Below are 20,854 nucleotides of genomic sequence, written 5' to 3'. Positions count from 1 at the left end.
TTGGAACATGGCGGCTAGCGTGTTAGCTATTTCCATTTATATCATGGATGTATTAAAATAACTGGGTAGGGTATTGAGCTGTCTCTGTCTTAGAGCTGTACCGAGTTGGACGACTGGCCACCCATTGGTACTAGAACAAAAAAGTCCCTCCTGCTCAGAAAGGATTTCTGTCATAGAGCGCAATGTAATCACAAACTGCTCGTGTTTGGCTGACAGGGACTCACAGGGCACCTACAACTTTCATGAAGGTCGAATTTTGTGGTGATTTTTACCTGTTTTCAGACCATGAACTTTTTCTCAGCTCAAAATCTGTCTGTTGTCTTAAAAAAGCTTTTTAATCATTAGCTTCGGCTACACTGTATGTCCACTCTAGCTAAGCTCAAGCTCTGATTGGTTAGAGCTGTCATGTGGTACGACAATTCATAATTTGTAATTTATGTATTATTTCCTTGCCTCCTTCGCGGCTGCTCCACTTGCTCTCATTGCGCAAAGTCTAACAAGGGGGTAAGCTAAACTGCGCATGGTCCATGGGTAGGACCAGATGTACCTATCCGCTAAAGGCTAAACTCAAGGCATGCGCCATTGAGCATGGCCCATTGACTTCAATGGGTGGCCATGTTTAGACCCTGGGGCTTGATTTATATGTACATTCTATGGTTTGAACTTTTGTTCATACAGTAGTGATGTAGTCATGATGTAAGGGATACATAACCGTTACATAACACTGTTGTAGCTCTGTGTAATAAGTGAACTGTGTTTAAGGAAATAAGTGCCATTTCCATCCCTACACTGGCAGATACTTAAAACCGTAGTACCAGTTTCTGTATTGGAACTAGAAAAGCTGGTGCATCCCTATACCCAATAGCAGTATCGGTATCAGCGCTCCCCTACGCTCTTTATGATGTCAGGACTTGTGTTGAATCTGCTGCAGCTGTTGTATGTACAGGTCCATCATGATAAATAAAAGAGATACTGCGATAAACAATAATAGTGAAACTACTTCATGCCACTGACACAACAACAATAATTATGCCTCATCATTAAAAATACACGAGATACAACAGATCTGCAGCAGAATGAGACAATAATTAGCCAAAGAAGTGACTTATTTAACTCTCCACTGCTCAGATCTTAAAGTTTTACACAAAATGTTACAAAATCTCCCCACCCTGCAAAGAAACTGTATCCACTATAAATATTGAGCCCCAAAATGTATAGTGTATTGGCTTTCATATACTGAATGATAAGTCATTGTGTAACGTGAAGTCATTATGGTGACAGGCCTGTTTGTGTGTTTAGTGTTGAATCTGCTTCTTGAGAATCGCGCTGGTCTTTTGGGATAGATGTGAGTGAACTGATGCGTGTCACTTCAAACACATTTATCACGAACAGAGAGAGAGAGAGAGCGCCCCCAGGCTAACACTCATGGTGCAGGAGGAGGGGAGAGAGAAGAGAGACATACAGAGGACAGAGGGGGAGAGGAGACAGGAGGAGAAGTGATAGAGAGAGGGACAGATGAGTGGGGTAAAAGGTTAGCTGTAATTGAATTGAATGATCATAACTGCCACATCAAAAAGGCTCCGATGCCCTCCCTGTGTGTCAGATGCTCTCCCTGTGTATCAGATGCCCTCCCTGTGTGTCAGATGCTCGCCCTGTGTGTCAGATGCCCTCCCTGTGTGTCAGATGCTCGCCCTGTGTGTCAGATGCCCTCCCTGTGTCTCCATGGGGTCTTAAGCCAATGCACATCAGGCACGCTGTGGCGCACCATTTGCCGTCAACACACTGAATGCATTTTATCTTCAGATTACTTATAAAATAAGGGACACAGCGCGACGCTGAGAGGAGAGTAAACGCGGTGCTTTGAGGAGGTTATAGTGAGTTTAGTGAAAGATCACAGTGTCCTCCACAGAGAGAAGCAGGAGCCGCTGTTCTGCAGAGCCGGACAGCCTTTCTCTGCCTTCACTGCAGCTCTCGTGTTTCTCCTTAAGTTTACACCAGAGCTTCTGTGGGTCACTGAGGCGAGACATGTTTGTACTCACCACAGAAATGTGTTTTCACCATGTCACAATTCCACAAACCCCAATCAAGGCACCAGTTTGAGCGCCCTGTGTGTGCAAAGCGGACAGTGTGTGTGAAGCGCCTGGTGTAAGTGTATCGCCCTGTGTGCGCAGAGCGCCCTGTTTGTGCAAAGCAGGTGGTGTGAGCGGAGCGCCCGGTGTGAGTGAAGCGGCCGGTGTGTGTGGAGGAGCCGATGTGAACGGAGCGCCCTGTGTGTCCAAAGCAAAGGGTGTGAGCAGATGCCCAGTGTGAGCAGAGCACATGGATTGAGCACATGGATTGTTCGAGTCGGAAATTTTGCGGCACAACAAAGTGTCCCAGTGTGTGTTGGCCCTTACTCTGTGTAGAAGCTGCTAATCCTGTAGTTCAGACCTCTACAAACATGTTCGGAAAATGCGATTGTTAGACTGAGTATATGGGACCAAACACTTGTAAGTATAAACTGTCAGCTGAAGAAGCGTCTCAAAACGACACACTCAAACACCTTAAACTTAAACCAAATACTTCTGATTTTCACAAACATTTATTTGTGGTTTATAATTTTACATTGTTTGTTTACGGCATGTTTCTCCATTTCATTTTCTGTTTTATTAATCCCCATTTAAGACTGAGAGAGACAGAGGAAGCAGTCTGGTCTCAACCAGGACTAAACCAAGACTAAACCAGGTCTAAACCAGGTCTGAAACAAATCTAAACCCGGGCTTAACCAGATGTGAACAATACATTCACCAAACCAACTTCTCATGAATTGGTGCTTCCCTAGTCTAAACCAGGTCTAAGCCAGGTCTAAACCAGGTCTAAACCAGGTCTAAACCAGGTCTAAGCCAGGTCTAAGCCAGGTCTAAATCAGAATATTGTTCCATTTGTTCCCAACATCAATGGATTGGCCAAACTCACAATAACCAGATCCACTCATCAAAATGAAGAAATATCTTTTAAATGGGAAAAGGTCCAAAATCCATCAAACCAGGAAGGAATTAGCCTGAAACCAGTGCATCTAAACAAGGTCAGGATTAAACCAGGACTAAACCAAGACTATACCAGGACTAAACCAGGACTAAACCAAGACTATACCAGGACTAAACCAGGACTAAACCAAGACTATACCAGGACTAAACCAGGACTAAACCAAGACTATACCAGGACTAAACCAGGACTAAACCAAGACTATGCCAGGACTATCCCAGAACTATACCAAGACTAAACAAGGATTAAACCAGCACTGAACCAGGACTAAACAATAATTATACTAGGATGATACAAGGACTATACCAGGTCTATACCAGGACTAAACCAGGACTAAAGCAGGACTAAACCAGCACTGAACCAGGTCTAAACCAGAACTAAACCAGAACTTAACCACGTCTAAACCACGCCTAATCGGGTCTAAACCAGGTCTAAATCAGAAATAAAACAGGCCTAAGCCAGGTCTAAACAAGATGTAATTCAGGACAAACCCAGAACAAATCCAGGTCTAAACCAAGACAAAACCAGGACTATACCAGGACTAAACCAGGTCTAAACCAGGCCCAGTAGCTCGGCTGTCTCCCTCACTCGTGGTATTATTCTCTGTTCCAGGCGACATCACTCAAAAGGGTTATGAGAAGAAGAGGTCCAAGCTGATCAGGGCTTATGTCCCCCATGCTGCAGGTAACAGCAGCTGCCCCAGCCTCTGCACAGGCACAACCAGGGCTGTCCCAACCCAGAAAACACACTTTAAAGGTGCAATACGGAACTTTTGGTGGGGGTTTGTCACCTGCTTTCTCCACTAAGATGCTATAGCCCTGCTTGAATGTTCCTCAGTATGGCATTAACTGTACCTGCCTTGCATTTATTCAGTTACAGGCATCTTTATGGCTAAAGACTTACCCTGACCTAGTGGTGTCACTTGCTTCCCTCAAAGGAAATAGATTAATAGTTTAATGCCCCATTGTGGAACATTCCAACCAAAGCAATAGCAGCTCCAAGGAGACAAGCAGATGGTGGACCGTCCACTTGATAAGTTACGTAGTGCCCCTTTAAACCAGGGCTGTCCAAACTGGCTTATCTATGGAGGGAATGTGTTACGATACACCAAGCTCTCTGTATGGTTGTTGTTACATTAACCTCATTATGCAATGGTCTTTTTTGATATTTTGCAGTGACATCACTCTGGGGTTGTTCTACATGTGTATCTATTTTGGAATGTTCAGCGGTTTCTATAGCAACACAATGTACACATTAGCAAACACTGCTAAGATTGTCTGAAAACTCTGAAAAAATACAAAATGAATCTAAACAGCACAATTAAATTTTCCTGTGATCAATCCAAGTGTTTATGGTCTTGTTTGGGAGTTTGATTTTACACAAAAAGGTGAGAGTGACTAACTGAAAAACTGTTGGCTAATATTAGCTTGTGACTGTGTTAAAATAAACCTCAGATTAAAGTCTAACTGAAGTAACAGAGCTTCAGACATAGCAGTGCTTTTAGTTAGCTTCACGACTCCAGTAAATGTTGATAACATCAGCTGCAAAGTATCAATTAAAACTAGAAAATCTTTTTGTTTTTCTAGAATTATTCATATTTGAACAAAAACTGAAATAGAGCAAAGGATCATGGTCTGTTTTTACAGCTGATGGTTTGTCTTTACAACTCAGATAAGGAGACATTTGCTGTTGTCATTGGGCACTATCAAAGTGTCTCTACTTTACACTAACACACAGCCCAGATAAACAAAAGTGAATCATTTTAATGAGTTATACCTATAATGTTTTTATGTCTGACTGAGTTTGGACAGTCCTGGTTTAAACCATCTCTGCACCACACGAACTGCCCTCCCCGTGCCCGCCCCTCAGAGCTCAGCTTGGGCCTGCTCCTTTACTGCCCCCCCCCCCCCCCCTCCTCTGGACACAGGACCATAGGAGAACCATAGACAACCAAGAACCCCATATAAAGTGGAGCAATAATGGACCAGGAGAAAAGCAGAGAAGCTATTAAAAAAGAGTTTTATCTGAGTTACAAAAATTATTTTATACGATTGTTGCGATTATAAATTCTAATGTATAATGAACTCGTCCAATCAAAACTGAATTTTCTTCAAACAACAGACTCAGACAACAACAGACTACTCAGAAACCCATGGAGATTCCAGAAGCAAATTCCTCATTCATTTATGCACCTATAAAATGTGTTTCCAGAGTTTTATCGGTGATGCAACTAAACTGGCAAATTCCAAACGGAGCATTTCTGAGTGCTGAAGAAAATGGCTTAGCATTAGTGGATTACTGAAACAAGCGTAAATGAAACAAAATACAACTCCAATTATGTTTTTGTTGAGAAAAGATAAACCTTTATTCATCCCACAATGGGGAAATTACAGTGGAGCACCACAAAGGTCAAGAACAGCAGGAAAATAAGAACTTGCAAAATAAGGAGACAATATAACACAATTAAAAGGTTAAAAAGTCTGTATGTGTTCTTTAATATTAATTTTAATGTCTGAATTGCCGCCACAGTCCTTTGCACAGTCACTCTTGATTCACTGGAGATTACAAACGGGACTCTCTAAACATGTACTTGTAGCTTCCCTCTCCTTTGGTCCATTATCTCTGAGTGTTCACACTTATTTTCATGAGGACACATTTTACTTGCCCTGAGCGATGTTCTGGCTCTTTTTTATTTATTTTTATTTGAGTTTTTGTGTCATTTTAATCAGAAAAAGCTGTTTTTTCTGCTCTTGGCTCATCTCCATGTTTGTCTTGTTTGGTGGGCGTGGCTCTGGCGTCAATGCTGTCTCCATATGTGTATTATACATGTGTTATATCTGTGTGTACATGTGCGTTTGTGTGCTTCTGCTGTTTCAGGGATGGAGGGGCCTCTGTCTCACCGGCCTCCCCTCGGCCCCCCCTCTGCGGCTCGTTTTCATCGGCGACGCACTTCAGGAACACGGGATGAGCGCTACAGATCAGGTATGAGGTGTGGTCTTAGTGACCAGGATGTAGAAAACAGTATTATTGATCATTTATGATAGGAGATAGACTGATAAATTGACTGATTCACAAAATCAAATTGTAATGTTACGATTATTGTTGTTGATTATTGAATCCTGTTACGAAACAGGATTCAAAGGAATTGTATGTAAGATTTTTTTCATTTCATACAACTATTTTAATTTTGCGTTATTTTTAATTATAAAAATCATTGGACATGACAGTCCATTTAATTATGTTATAATTTGGTGCTTTACTTCAAGACGTCAATCCAATCAGAAAGCAGAATGAGCCTCAGATGAGTCTCTTATTTGGGCTGTTCTGAAACAACACTGAAATATAGTTGATTTAAACGTTAAAGTACCCTCTCTAATCTGAAACATCACTACCTTAACCCCAGCACATGCAGCCAATCAGAGAGAAAACTGGTATGTGTCTATCTGCAGGTGAAGGTACTGGCAACGATTAATGACCCCATGACAAAATGACAGTGAAACAGCTCAGCCTTCCTCTGTCTGTGAGCAGCTTCATCAAATCCCACTTTATGAATGAGAAAGTCAAGTTAATGTGACAGAGACACTACTTAACATTTACTGCACTTTTTTAGCACAGAGGATGAATTGAAATGACTTGTGTTGTATAGTGATCTGAATTATCACACTTATTATGTTAGTTAGTTATGTTGACATTCCTATTGGCAGATATTGGTTTTATAATCTGTTATTTGGTTCTATTAAGACAGATGACTCGAGTTGGGGAGAGATTATAAAATTGTATTGTCTGATCTGATCTGTAGAGATGGTTCTGTGGTGGTTCTGTGCTAATTCAGCTTGATGCTCAAAACTTAAAACTCAGACACACCCACTCCTGTTGCCTGAGTGAGTGACGGGTTAATTTAACCATTTGCAGTGAAATTCTCTTTAAAACATGCTGAGTTCATGTTAAAACCACCCCAGTGTAGGTGTCGTTACAGCTCAGGACTACAGGAGTTAGCTTAGTGCTCTGGAAAGAGAAGGCGGACGGCCCTAAGGATGGTTTTCCCAGGGGTACTTCCACATTGCCTTTAGAGGCTCCTCATGTGACGAGCCCACAGCTCTGAGTGGAAATCAATTTTAAGTGTGTCACCGTAGACGGTATCATAAACACGCCTTTGTAAAAATCTGGGCTTGCCTTGGATCTTAGAGAATAAAATGATCCAAGGGAGAAAATAAATTCAACCTTAAGCACACAGACTGCTCTGTTAGTGTTTTGTGTTTTTTTGTGCTGGTGTCTATAGAGATGCGTCCTCTGACCTGTTGGAATGTTCTTGACTTGTTTCCTTGTTGTTTCTCAGATGTCCACACGGAGGCGGTACAGGCCGTTTTAGCCCGACATGTGGAGAGGAAGGTGGCTGTGCCCATGCCCTCGAAACGGCGCTCCCTAGTGGTGCAGACATCCATGGACGCCTACACGCCCCCAGGTGAGAGCCTGTTCCCTGTCCCCAATGGTCAAGAGCAGTGACTGCAACAGGCACACACACAAATATGAGATTCTGAGGTAAAGTGGGAATAGTGTTTTTATTCTTTGTCCCGGTCCCAAGCCTTTATAAACCAAGTACAGTCCAAGATCTTGGGATCATTTGTGATCCAGAATACACACTTCTCTACTACTTTACATAGATGTGAGTATGGTCACTGGTGAATCTCCCCTGAGTTCAGATGGGTGTGATTGACAGGTGGATTAGACAATCATGGACATGCATTGTCTGTTTGTAGCAAAACAAATATGGAGGAAAAGAAGAAAAGACGAAAAAATATCACAGGGGACTGAAAAACATATTCTACAGATTTCTGCAGAATGAGCTCCTTGCTGTGGCTTCAGACACGACAGAGGGAGTGAAGACTTTCAGACTCTGGGATCACCACACTAAATCTTTTGCCTCCAGTTAGTGATTCACATTTACATTTTACCCCAGATGTTCTTCCTGCTCTTACCCTTTGCATTTAGTGAGTACTGTGCCCGCTTGTGACTGTATTCCAGAGTTATTATGCTCCTATATATTTTACTGTAAACATCTAAGGGAAAGGCCCAAACTGTGGACTCCATGATTTTACAGCAGTGGTTAGAATAAGCCCTGAACGCTGCACTGCCCAGACCACGATGAACTGTGTCTCTCCTCATTTTACCCCAAACACTCACTTCTGCCTCAGGTATGTGAGTACACTGTACTGTCTCACATCTTCAGGCTGCATAAAACTGAAACACTGACTCCCCATGATCAAGACTGAGACTTTGCCTGTATCAGCATTCAGGCACATGTCATTTGTCACCTTGTTAAGAGCAGTCTCAATGCTGTGGTGGAGTCTAAACTTATGAATCTGCATGGAGTAAAGCATGTGACGAAATTACATGTCAGATCTATGGAGAGACAAGTCGACTCGCAGAATGAACAAAGTTTTTATTTTGTATCAGTAGTAACACTTATAACTGAATAAATACTATATTGATTCTTGCAATGACATCACGCTGGAGGGTACTGCATGTATGTGTATGGAGGAATGTTCATCCATGGTGATGCAATGCACACATTAGCAAACACTGTTAAATAATTTGTAAGATTGTCTAAAAACAAGGTGTTTGATTTTCAACATGAAAGGTGAGAGTGACTAACTGAAAAACGATTGGCTAGTGCTAGCTAGCTTGAGACTGTAATGTTATTTGAGAGAGACTTGTTTAACCGCACAAATGAGCTCACCTGTTCCAGTTCCAGCTAAGTCAGTTCTTTATGGTCAGATTGTGTTAAAATAAAGCTCAAATTAAAGTCTTGAGTAATGGAGCCTCAGACAGAGCGGTGCCGTAGAATTTTGATGACATCGGCTGCAAAGTATCCATCCATCCATCCATCCATTTTTTTCCGCTTATCCGGAGCCGGGTCGCGGGGGCAGCAGTCTAAGCAGGGACTCCCAGACTTCCCTCACCCCGGACACGTCCTCCAGCTCCTCCGGTGGGACCCCAAGGCGTTCCCAGGCCAGCCGAGAGACATAGTCCCTCCAGCGTGTCCTGGGTCTTCCCCGGGGCCTCCTCCCGGTGGGACATGCCCAGAACACCTCCCTAGGGAGGCGTCCAGGAGGCATCCTAAGCAGATGCCCGAGCCACCTCAACTGGTTCCTCTCAACGTGTAGGAGCAGCGGCTCTACTCCGAGCTCCTCCCGTGTGACCGAGCTCCTCACCCTATCCCTAAGGGTGCGCCCGGCCACTCTGCAGAGGAAGCCCATTTCAGCCGCTTGTATCCGCGATCTTGTCCTTTCGGTCATTACCCAGAGCTCATGACCATAGGTGAGGGTAGGAACGTAGATTGACCGGTAAATCGAGAGCTTTGCCTTTGGGCTCAGCTCCTTCTTTACCACAACGGACCGATACAGCGACCGCATCACTGCAGACGCTGCACCGATCCGCCTGTCAATCTCCCGCTCCATCCTTCCCTCACTCGTGAACAAGACCCCGAGATACTTGAACTCCTCCACTTGGGGCAGAGACTCACCACCCACCCGGAGAGAGCAAACCACCTTTTTCCGGTCGAGAACCATGGCCTCGGATTTGGAGGAGCTGATTCCCAGCCACTTCACACTCGGCTGCAAACCGCCCCAGTGCCTGCTGCAGGTCCTGGCTTGAAGAAGCCATCAGGACAACATCATCTGCAAACAGCAGAGATGAAATCCTGTGGTTCCCAAACCAGGCCCCCTCCGGCCCCTGACTGCGCCTAGAAATTCTGTCCATAAATATAATGAACAGAACCGGTGACAAAGGGCAGCCCTGGCGGAGTCCAACATGCACCGGGAACAGGTCTGACTTACTGCCGGCAATGCGAACACAGCTCCTGCTCCGGTCATACAGGGACCGGACAGCCCTTAGCAAAGAGCCCCGGACCCCATACTCCCAGAGCACCCCCCAAAGGGCACCACGAGGGACACGGTCGAATGCCTTCTCCAGATCCACAAAACACATGTGGACTGGTTGGGCATACTCCCATGAGCCCTCGAGGACCCGATGAAGAGTATAGAGCTGGTCCAGTGTTCCACGACCAGGACGAAAACCACACTGCTCCTCCTGAATCCGAGGTTCAACTATCGGTCGGATTCTCCTCTCCAGTACCCTGGAATAGACCTTACCGGGAAGGCTGAGGAGTGTGATTCCCCTATAATTGGAACACACCCTCCGGTCCCCCCTTCTTATACAGAGGGACCACCAAAGTACTGCAAAGTATTAACAGATAAACTAGTACATTTCTGGCAAAGCAATAAAATCAGGCCCTCCACTAGAAAAGTGGCACAGTGCACCTTTAAATCATGTATCTTTTCCTTCTTTGCAGTGTTACTAATAGAAACAGAGCGCTTACCTGACAAACATGGCCGTCGTTTGAGGCCTCAAGAGGCTCCTCAGGCTCAGACGAATGCCTCTATTGAATGTTAATGAGGAGTAACAGGACTCAGAGTCTGAGGTTAATGGCTCTTTAACCTTTCACTGGGGTTTCGCAGCAAAATTGGCAAACACAAAATCTCTATAAATATGAGATGAGCTATCCCATTGTGCTCCTCACTCTGTGTTCCTATTAAGAATCACTTATATTTTTCAATCAAATGGTCACTGTCATCAAATCCATTCATGAATCAAAGGGGAATTGACCTGTACTTATAAGACTGTTAAGTGTGATGTCACTTCCGGGTCCAAGGCACATCAGCTGATGAAAAGAATGGACATATGCACTTTTTGCCACATCTCACGTTACAAAGGGATTTCTGTTGTTTAACACTAACAAGGTTATACGTGTACCAGGAAGCTAGGCTAGGTTAAGCTAAGATACCATTAGCAGTGACTGGTAGTTAGTGATTAACACACTGGTAATCCTACGTTACGATAGATTATTACTACATTATTTATATATTTGATACAGTTTGTGGTGAAGCGTACATTTTTGAAAGGTAATTGTGTCTTGTTCGATGAAAACCAAAGCTTGAAATCAGCTGCCATGATGCCAGTTGGACCCAGAAGTGACACCATCACTTAACAATCCTATATATAAACAACAAAGTATCATGTGAAGTTAGTTACATTTGGTTTATTATCCAGGGGACTGTAATCGACTACATAAATTCTTGGTCAAGTAAAGCCATGCCCATAATGACATGTAGTGATAGAAGGCTTGTCTGACCAGGATCCTGGCTCAGATCTGGTCCACTTCTCCTAACAGGTTTAACCCAGAGACACTGAAGGATAGGTCAAATGCGGGTTTAATTCACAGACATTGAAGGATGGATCAAATGTAAAGGACAAAATTCAGACTATTTTAATCCCTCATATCCTTGTCTGAAACAGAAGTATTTCAATGCACAGGTTTCATATTAACAGTACAGAATGTTTTGTTTTTGTTTTTCTGATAAATCCCATTGCCAGCGCTGCTCTGCTCATAAACTGTGTGAGGCTCCTGTGGCTCGTGTTGGATCTGAACCATCATAGTGACTCAGTGATGATTTTAGACTGAACCTCGTCATCACAAACAAAGGGATCAGCTGCTCCAACTCTGCACACAGCATTCTGTCAGCGCCAAAGCAGGAGCTAGATGTCATCCATGCATGTTTGAGTGTTTTTGCAATCTCTCCCAGGCTCTATTCGAACCCTCCTTACAGTTAGCTGTAAGATTCTGTGCAATGCTTAGTCCACAACCTATGTCATCCATGCTCTCACACCACAATTCTCCATAAATATACAAAACATGATACAAAACTACACAACAACTCGACAAACCTGATGTAATAAGCAGTAGTTTCATTAGCAGCACACATGCTGATTGTGTTGTGATGGTGCTCTGAAGGGGGAGTGACTGAGTACGGAGAGCAAAGGGAGGGGAGATTTAGAGCAACAAAAATGAAAGTGAACCTTCTAAAATATGTTAATATGTTGTTCTTGACAAATTTAGCATTTTCAAAACAATAAAAGGCAACATGGTAATCTAAATACTATATGGGTTAACAGTCCATACCCCAGAGAAGTAAAAGACCCCCTCTTTAAAGAAGGATGGCCAAAAAACTAGATTAAATGAAGAGATGCACTAATGTATCAGTATTAGTACTAGTATCAGTATAAGAGTCTGGGACACAATAAGGACTGGAGTAACTGGAGCAGGAGAAGCTGGTACATCCAAAATTACACTATAGACCTGACAGTTTTGTTGGGTTGTAGAAGACTAAAGACATGTCCTGCCGATCGATTAGTCCGCTAAAAAGGGGGGCGTGGCAAACTCTTTTGGGACTTCATGTAAAAAAATATTTTTTACTAAAATACTTAAGTACTAAGAAACAACGCCCAATGAATCATTATAATCTAAATTAGTGGACTAATCCACAGTTTGGTCTAAGTCTCCACATGAGGAGGTCCATAGTGTAGTTTAGATCCACATGTTGTCTTACAAATGAGTCCTCTCATTTCAACGACTTTTAGTCGTTTAGTCCATTAAGTGGTTAATGGAGGTTTGTTTGACAGAAAAAAAATGTATTAGTCATTTTGTTTAGATTATAAGGATTTATGTGGGACAATAGCAGAAAGGAGAAGTGAGTGAGCGAGTTAGCTCAACATTTTGTATTTTTTGTATTTATATGTCATAAATGATTCACAAGTTTAATCTGTCTTTATGTAATAAAATAAGAGCCTAGTACTTTTTTCTGCAGGTGTAGTCTTGTGAGTACAGTTTGGGTCAGATACACAGAGATATGTAATAGTTTTGAGAGCTTTTGCCACACCTCCTTTTTTATCGTCTGATCGATCAGCAGGATATGATCAGCAGCCGACCAAGAATTTCTTTAGTCGACTGCAGCACTAAATGTAAATGTAGTGTGGGGGTAAGCTAAAATAAGTATCTACTTCTGCTTACTCCTTTTGAGCTCTGTGCAAATCTTGTATGATGGATGTGATCGTTTGTGACTGCTTACTTTCTTTCTTATACTTGCTCAAATAAACTTATTCATTCATTCAGTGTGTAAATATAGTGTATATGTGTAATGTGGCCTTGTCTGTCTCTCCGCAGGTCTCTCTCCCCTGTGCTCAGACTCGTCGTCCGGCTCAGAGGAGGAAGCAGGGCCTGGAGACGACCTGTCAGGATTGGAGCACTGGAGCCGCCCGTCACAACTAGGCCCCGCCCACCTGGGGTCCACTTCCTCCTCCTCGTCGTCCACTCAGAGCGGAGGCAGTGGCAATGCCAGCCGCCTCGCTGACTCGCTCGCACACGCGCACCTCTCTCACCTGGGACACCCCCATCTGGGCCACCAGCAGAGCCTGCTCTCCCAGTCACACCACGGTATTACTGTTTTGTCATATAGTCAAAACTGTTCAGCTAAGAACTGGTTAAATGGTGGTGTTCAGACTGTAGAATGTGAGGATGTCATACATGGGGCAAGAACCAGTTTTTCCCGTTGATTACTTTGACTTTACCATGAAATATCCAAAAGTTAAAAGCATAAATGTTGAACCTGATCGTTTTTATCAGTGATAAGATCCAAGAGCTCCTGTGTACAGCTCCATCTGTGTTAAAAATGATTGGTCTATAGAATGTGGTGATGTCGTCTGAAACCCAACAATAAGAAATATATGTTTAATACTTTTCCAAACCCTTAAAGCTGCTGTAAAAGGTTTTATTCTTAAACCGTGAAAAACAGAACTAGTCCATTTTAAACAGTTTGCAGTGGTACAAAGTTATTCCTCACTGATTTTATGCATTCAGAACAACCTCATTATTCACCATGATGAGTTTATAAGCACTTTTCACAACTTTCAGAGGCTAGAGCAGAGTTTTGCCATCATGGTAATGCTGGCCACAGCTAACATGCTAACAGCTCATCTGCACTACTTCCCAGTTCCCTGTTAGATTAGAAATAGATCCTAACAGCTGCTTTTACAATACATCTGTACTGTAGCAAGACACATTTTCACATTATTACATTAAAAAAAATCATGTACAGCCTCTTCACAAATATTGCAACTTGGTTTCTCTTGGTTCAAAGTAATTTTAATATTTTTAAGTGAATATAATATAATGTAATTAAAATCCCTTTCATAAAGTAATATTCCTTTGCTCATCTGTTGGTTAATGCCGTCCTGATTTTAAGCATTTAGATAACGATATTTAAAGAATGTCAACATCCAATCAATATTGTGGCATTTAGCTGATGTCTTCACTCCCACTCACACAAGCAGTATTGGTCTGTCAGACTTCTGTAAATTACCACAACCAGTGTACAGGCAATGAATCAGAGAATCAGAGCGATCAGGAATGTAAAGCACAAACTCCTGGTGAGAGGGAGGGGACAGGACAACCACTCTGCCGCAGTAACACAGGGAGAACATGCACAATCCGCTGACAGAGATCAGGAGTCTAAACCCTCCTCCTGACTGAGAGGAGGAGACACTTAACCCTGCGTTGTCCCTCAGGTATCGGGCACCTTTCTCTGAAGAGGAAAGGAGCTCTGAGTGTGGCAGAAAATGGCGGCTCTTTGCGTCGCTCTTGTGAGTTTGGCTCTGACATGCTGTGGCCTCCTCCACTTGAGTCAGACGGTACGTAACACAACTGTCAAAACATGCTTCTAGTGTATTAGATGTCTTTAAAATGTGTATAATCATTAAACCAAAGTCCCATAGTTTGATTTGGTTCAGTTTCAGATACTGGTTATGGCTGTGTTTTACTACAAATATTAGAACTATTTTTTAACACGGGGATTTCTTGCTTAAAAGCCCCACCATGTAATTTGTAGACAACAAATTGACAAAAATAAAAGCATGTTTTTAATGCACAAAACTGAGAAAAACAAGTTTCCTTACTCTGAGTAGGCTTGTATTTCCATAAACCTGACTCTTATTTGCCCTAAAGGAGGGGCTTTCCTGCTTGTTTCCATGGAAATGTTGTTCCTTTGGCTATAATATTCCACAATATGGCATAAAACTCATCCATGGAGAATGTTCTGAAGTATCTCTGACTTTCAATATTCATGGAATCATGCAGGTGACATGCTACCTCCAGAAAGCTGCACTGTGCTGCTTTAAAGAGGGAAGCCTCCTCCTGTAGGTACTATGTGTTAAACTTGCTTTCTATTCATGTCAAACATTTGACATTACAACTTTAAAATGGTGCTTATCATGAAGAAACTATTTTAAACTATATTTTGCCCCATGTCTATAAAAATAAACATGGGGGTCAGTTTGATGTGTACTTCCATAGCTCTGAGTTCTGAGTGTGTCCCTCTGTCTCCTACAGAAAACCACTCTGCCCCTCCTGACGTCACCGGCTACTCCTCTGACTCCCCCCACTCACACACAGAGCGCCACCACATGTCCAACATGGGAACTATTGCCCGCAACACGCAAAAGTATGGCAACGCAGAGAGGATGGAGACTGGAGATGGTAAACACAACACTGAAGAATATGTCAGTCTGAAACAATATGACCCTTAATATACAAAAAAACCACTGCAGAATCACCAGGGACATAGACCCGGCTCATTTTAAAACAGAGTTCTGTAACAGTGGCTATGTTTGCATTCACACCAGAAATCCAATCGTTATCTGATTTCTGGACATCATGCTATTGAGATGCAGACTTTATGTTGTCATTTTAATGCAAATGACAACAAAAGTCTGCAGAATCCTACGTCTATCACAGATTAATAAAATAAAATTGGATAACAAAGTAAGTATGTCACAGTGGGCGTGTACTGGTGGCAGTGAAAACAGGAATTTATCGTCAAAATGGCATCTTGAAAATAAGCGATTATAGATTGCTCAAATCACAAAAAAAAACAAAAAAAATACAACTTCAGGTGAGTAAAAGGTGAGAGCAAACAACTATAACATAGTTAAAAGCTCTGAAAAGTCAGTTTTGCAGAATAAATCTGCTTTAAAGCTTGTGTGTTTTGTTGTTGCAGGAGTCCCGGTGAGCAGTCGAGTCTCTGCTAAGATCCAGCAACTGGTGAACACTCTGAAGCAGCCGCGCAGACCTCCACTCAGAGAGTTCTTTGTGGACGACTTTGACGAGCTCTTAGAAGGTATTTGATACTTTTTGGTTTTAGGCTGACATTAAAATCTCTCACTGGACGACACATGGAAAATAACCTCCTGGTCATATTTACAGAAATACGACTTAATATGCACTGTCCCTGAAATAAACAAAGTAACAATGAAAGGTCCATCGCTCTCCTACTGCCACCTAACGCAAGAAACGTTACTTTTTCAGCAGATTCAGATTAAACTTTTTATCGTTACTGTCATAGAAAACAATGAAACTATGTTTAGAGCATCACTTTGATGCATTACACTTTGATGTAAAGTGCAATGCAAAGAGCCCATTCTATAACTCAATAAGTAACCCCAGTGTAAACATTAGCACAATGACATTCAGTGCAGCAATCACCCAATAAACAGTAACAGTTATAGCAGCAGCGTAAAGGGCAGATCAGCATTAGATGGTCTGAATATATTAAAGGTCCTATATTATGCAAAACTGACTCGTGAGCTTTTAGTCACATTATAGTGCACCTCAAAAACAGACCTGGAGTTGTGTTTTGTTTCATTCACACATTTCAGTGATCCTTTATTATTAGTCTGTCTACATCTTCAAAGCTCAAAATGCTCTGTTCCACCTTGTAATGTCATGAAGTGGTAGTTTTCAAGTTAGCACCTAGTTTTTACCTTTTGTTAAGCAGAGATTGGCAATTCCATGTCTGAAATTATCCAAATGATTCTAGTGAAGGTGTATGGAGTTTAAAAACACAGTGGAGCACTTCTTGTATTATCACATGATATCACAATGTGGAACACAGTGTTTTCAGCTTGAGAGAAGAACTCAGCCTAAATATGCAGGGTTTGTGTGTTAAACATGTGTGAATGAAACAAAACAAAGTAATGTAATTTTGGCCTTTTAATCTAAGGTTTATACCATTAGAGCAGTCTGATAGATCATGCCATAGTCTTTCTTTGTCTCCATAGTTTTGTCCCTTTACTTTTTACCTTAAACCTTTATATAGTGAAGCAGGTCAGTGTAACCCACCTCCCTCTACCTCTGCAGTCCAGCAGCCAGACCCGAACCAGCCGCGTCCTGAGGGAGCAGAGATGCTGCCTGTGCGGGGGGAGGCCCTGGGCGTGGTCACTAACTGGCCTCCGTCTCTGGAGGCGGCTCTGCAGCGCTGGGGCACCATCTCCCCCAAAGCCCCCTGCCTCACCAGCCTGGACACGGCCGGGAAGCCCCTCTATGTGCTCACATACGGTACGGCCTAGAACTGTATGTCAACATACTCTACATGCCATTAGTATTACTGGGTTTCTGAGGACATCACAACAGGCTTTTTTGTGATCCAAGTATTTCACTGATGTGCAGCATACATTTTTAGCATCATTGACACACACAGTTCCACCTCCGCCCCCCTCCCTCACATCCCCTGTATGTCACGAAGTCATTGGCAGTCCCAAAGGGAAGTAGCATCAGATTGCACAATGAACATAGTGATTAACATAAATGATAATGCACAGAAAAAAAATACCCATTTTCCAGGTATGAGGACATTGACATGGTTATGACATCACAATATTCTGCCGAGAGTTGAGTTTACTCACTTATAGAAATGATCAGGTTCAACATTTGTGCATTTACCAGTGCCATGTAAACAATAGGGACATCATCATCACATTTTAGAATCTGAAAAACACCAATAAAGGTGGACAGTATGGAAAAAGTCACGGTTTTCTTGGATCCAGACCACAGTGCATGCACACTTTGTATTTTTCTACTGCCTTTAAGAGGTAAACTGCTTCTTCTGAAAGTTCACCCTTGACACATGAACCAAAAGGAGGAGTGGGCGGGAAAAAGTGTCTGTATTTGAGCAGACAGCTGCAGCAAACAGAGAAACAGTGAATCATGATGTGACGTTTTGACCAAAATAGCAGATAGTCACAGGGATGATGCTTGGATTTGTATCCCTATTCTAGGGCTAAACTAGGGCTAAATTGGGTCTAACATAGGATTACACCACCCAAATACTGTTGTACAAGGACTCAACTAAAGGAGGATGAAAATGTGGGTTAAACTGACTTGAAATTCAGCAAGTATTTGACCTATAGAGGAATCCATGTACAACCTGAGAGCTGTCGACGTCTTGATCTCTCTACCAAAAGAGAAGACTTCCTGTGCCCTCCAAATGACTGCTCAAAACTCCAAGTGTCTGGAGGTCCAGTTTTATTGAGGAGTTTTCCAGGTATTGCACAGCACAAAAGCACCTCCTCCTCCTCTCAGGCTGCATAGCTTTGCACTATCCCCACATCAAAATGGGGACTAAACTAGGACAAAACCCGAAACTGCACCAAGACTAGACAAGGTCTCAAAAAGGACAAAACCAGGACAAGTGTCTCAGTACACTTATCTTGTATCATCTGTGCAGGAAAGCTGTGGTCTCGCAGCATCAAACTGGCCTACAACATCCTGCACAAACTGGGCAGTAAACTGGAGCCAATGGTGCGACCGGGGGACCGGGTAAGTCACACTTTAAAACTGCAGAGTTATCATGGGAAGGCAGAACTGTTTTACCAGAATCATAATCACAGAAAGCACAGTAGGATACACAGTGTTGCAAATTTGGGCCGGATACACATACTTTGGTGCAACTTGATCCCAAATCTACAGAGACGTTTTCGGTCGAGTCATGGGAAAAATATAAACGCTATTCAAGTACTCCACACATTAGATAAATACTTAGCTTAAGTACAAGAAATGCAGCTCATTATTACAATATCTTCAGTGCAGTATGTCTTATAGATTTTAAGATTACTCTTAAACTAAATGTGATTTGAACGCTTAGATCTGGCTTTAAACTGTCTGACTTTGGTGTTTGTCCTGCAGGTGGCGCTGGTGTTCCCTAATAACGATCCCGTGGCCTTCATGGTGGCGTTTTATGGATGTTTACTTGCTGAAGTGGTGCCAGTGCCCATCGAAGTCCCACTCAGTCGTAAGGTAAGATCATGAATGAAAGTGTTAGCACATAGTGATAAGCATGGTCCTGGTTTAGTCCTGGTTTAGTCCATCTACCCAGTGCCTCTGTGTCCACTGGTACACTTTGGCTCTCACAAACAAACACAGCCACAGCTGTTTTCTCTTCTAAAAATAATCTTAATGTGATTCATGTTTTATTGAATCATAAATGTGAATGTGGACTTAATTCTGAGCCTTTATCACAGTGATCTGATCACACCACAGCCCTGTCACACTATCCACCTGTAGGAGCAGTACAGACACTAAACCAGGGCTCTGTTAACTCAAATAAACTGGAGTGATCACAGAACCAGCACCCTGATCTTCTTAGAAAAATTAGAACTATACCTGGACAAAATCAAGACTAGAACGTCCAAACTAAGTCTACATCAGTACTAAACCAGGGCCTTGTTAACTCAAATAAACTAGAATTATGACAAAACCATCTATTCTAAGCAAAAGTATAACTAAATCCAAACTAGACTAAGACTAAACCAGGACAAATGTGAAAACATCCACTAAACCGGGATTAAAGCCCAACATGTGTTAAGTGAGGCGTTCCAATACTGGGATTGGATTTGACTCTTTCAAAATAATTTGCTATAATTATGAGAACAGATTTTAGTTCATAAATAATAATAATATCAAATTTGTATAATGTTTTTTAATTCATATGTTGTCCTTAGCGTAAGACAGATCTTTGTTTATTTGACAGTAGAGAAATATGTCATACCAACTGTTAATACGGGATAACATATATAAAATGTCTTCTCCATCGCTGCCCCCACTCTCTGGAACACTCTACTGCAACAACTCCGGGACTGCACTGACCTCACCACCTTCAATAAACACCTAAAGACTCACCTGTTTAAAGCTGCTTTTAATCTTTAATTATTATGCATGTTGATTTTAAATGTTTGTATATTTGTATCTCTTTTTAAATTGTTCTTCTATGTAAAGTGTCTTTGAGTATCTTGAAAAGCGCTATATAAATAAAATGTATTATTATTATTATTAATTTCAACAAGTAATTGAATAAATCATTTGAATTATGTAGGAATTACAGGTTGTGTGGCTTTTCAAATATTTAAGCCTCCTAGTAGGAGCTTGATGTGTATTTTTGTGTGTGGGATGTAGGCAATATAATTAATATATAATTAGGAGTGGCAATAGCTCAGTTGGTAGACTGCTCATCCAAAAGTTGTATGTAAATCCCACTCTCAACATGAGCATTATTTGTACAGTAGTCAGATCCACCGACCCACAGGTTGGCAGTGTGATTCCAGCTCCCAGAGATGGATGCTGGCGTTGCATCCTTGGGCAAGACACTCACCGCCATGTACACTGGTGTGTGAATGTGTGTGTGAATGTGTGAGTGAATCTGTGTGTGAATGTGTGACACACACATTCACACACAGTGTGTGAATCTGTGTGTGAATGTGTGAGTGAATGTGTGAGTGAATCTGTGTGTGAATGTGTGAGTGAATCTGTGTGTGAATGTGTGAGTGAATGTGTGTGTGAATGTGTGAGTGAATGTGTGTATGAATGTGTGAGTGAATGTGTGTGTCAGGTTTTCTGTATAAACTCTATGTCTCTCTGTGTAGGATGCCGGCTCGCAGCAGATTGGCTTCCTCCTGGGCAGCTGTGGAGTGACTGTGGCTCTGACCAGTGATGCCTGCCACAAAGGACTGCCCAAGAGCGCCACAGGAGAGATCCCACAGTTCAAAGGTCAGAGGTCAAACGCCATCAGTCACACAAGAGGGGGGTAAAGACAAGGTGCTGTGTGTGTGT

The 20,854-nt window shown here is 42.4% G+C and overlaps 1 protein-coding gene across 1 annotated transcript in view; it reads left to right on the top strand.

Moving 5' to 3' along the window:
• dip2ca (disco-interacting protein 2 homolog Ca) overlaps positions 1 to 20,854 on the top strand; it is a 65,031-nt gene that overhangs the window by 11,066 nt on the left and 33,111 nt on the right. Inside the window, exons 2-11 of the mRNA XM_055229907.1 lie at positions 3,637 to 3,708; positions 5,902 to 6,006; positions 7,361 to 7,486; positions 13,106 to 13,292; positions 15,303 to 15,451; positions 15,972 to 16,091; positions 17,111 to 17,308; positions 18,477 to 18,568; positions 18,935 to 19,045; positions 20,668 to 20,791. Coding sequence (XP_055085882.1) covers positions 3,637 to 3,708; positions 5,902 to 6,006; positions 7,361 to 7,486; positions 13,106 to 13,292; positions 15,303 to 15,451; positions 15,972 to 16,091; positions 17,111 to 17,308; positions 18,477 to 18,568; positions 18,935 to 19,045; positions 20,668 to 20,791 — 1,284 coding nt within the window. The remainder of the gene's footprint in view (positions 1 to 3,636; positions 3,709 to 5,901; positions 6,007 to 7,360; positions 7,487 to 13,105; positions 13,293 to 15,302; positions 15,452 to 15,971; positions 16,092 to 17,110; positions 17,309 to 18,476; positions 18,569 to 18,934; positions 19,046 to 20,667; positions 20,792 to 20,854) is intronic.

The sequence above is a fragment of the Periophthalmus magnuspinnatus genome, chromosome 20 (genome assembly GCF_009829125.3).
Source record: "Periophthalmus magnuspinnatus isolate fPerMag1 chromosome 20, fPerMag1.2.pri, whole genome shotgun sequence".
In the NCBI taxonomy this organism is placed as follows: Eukaryota; Metazoa; Chordata; class Actinopteri; order Gobiiformes; family Gobiidae; genus Periophthalmus; species Periophthalmus magnuspinnatus.
Note: the sequence above shows the minus strand (reverse complement) of the source record. Positions and strands in the feature narration are given on the sequence as shown.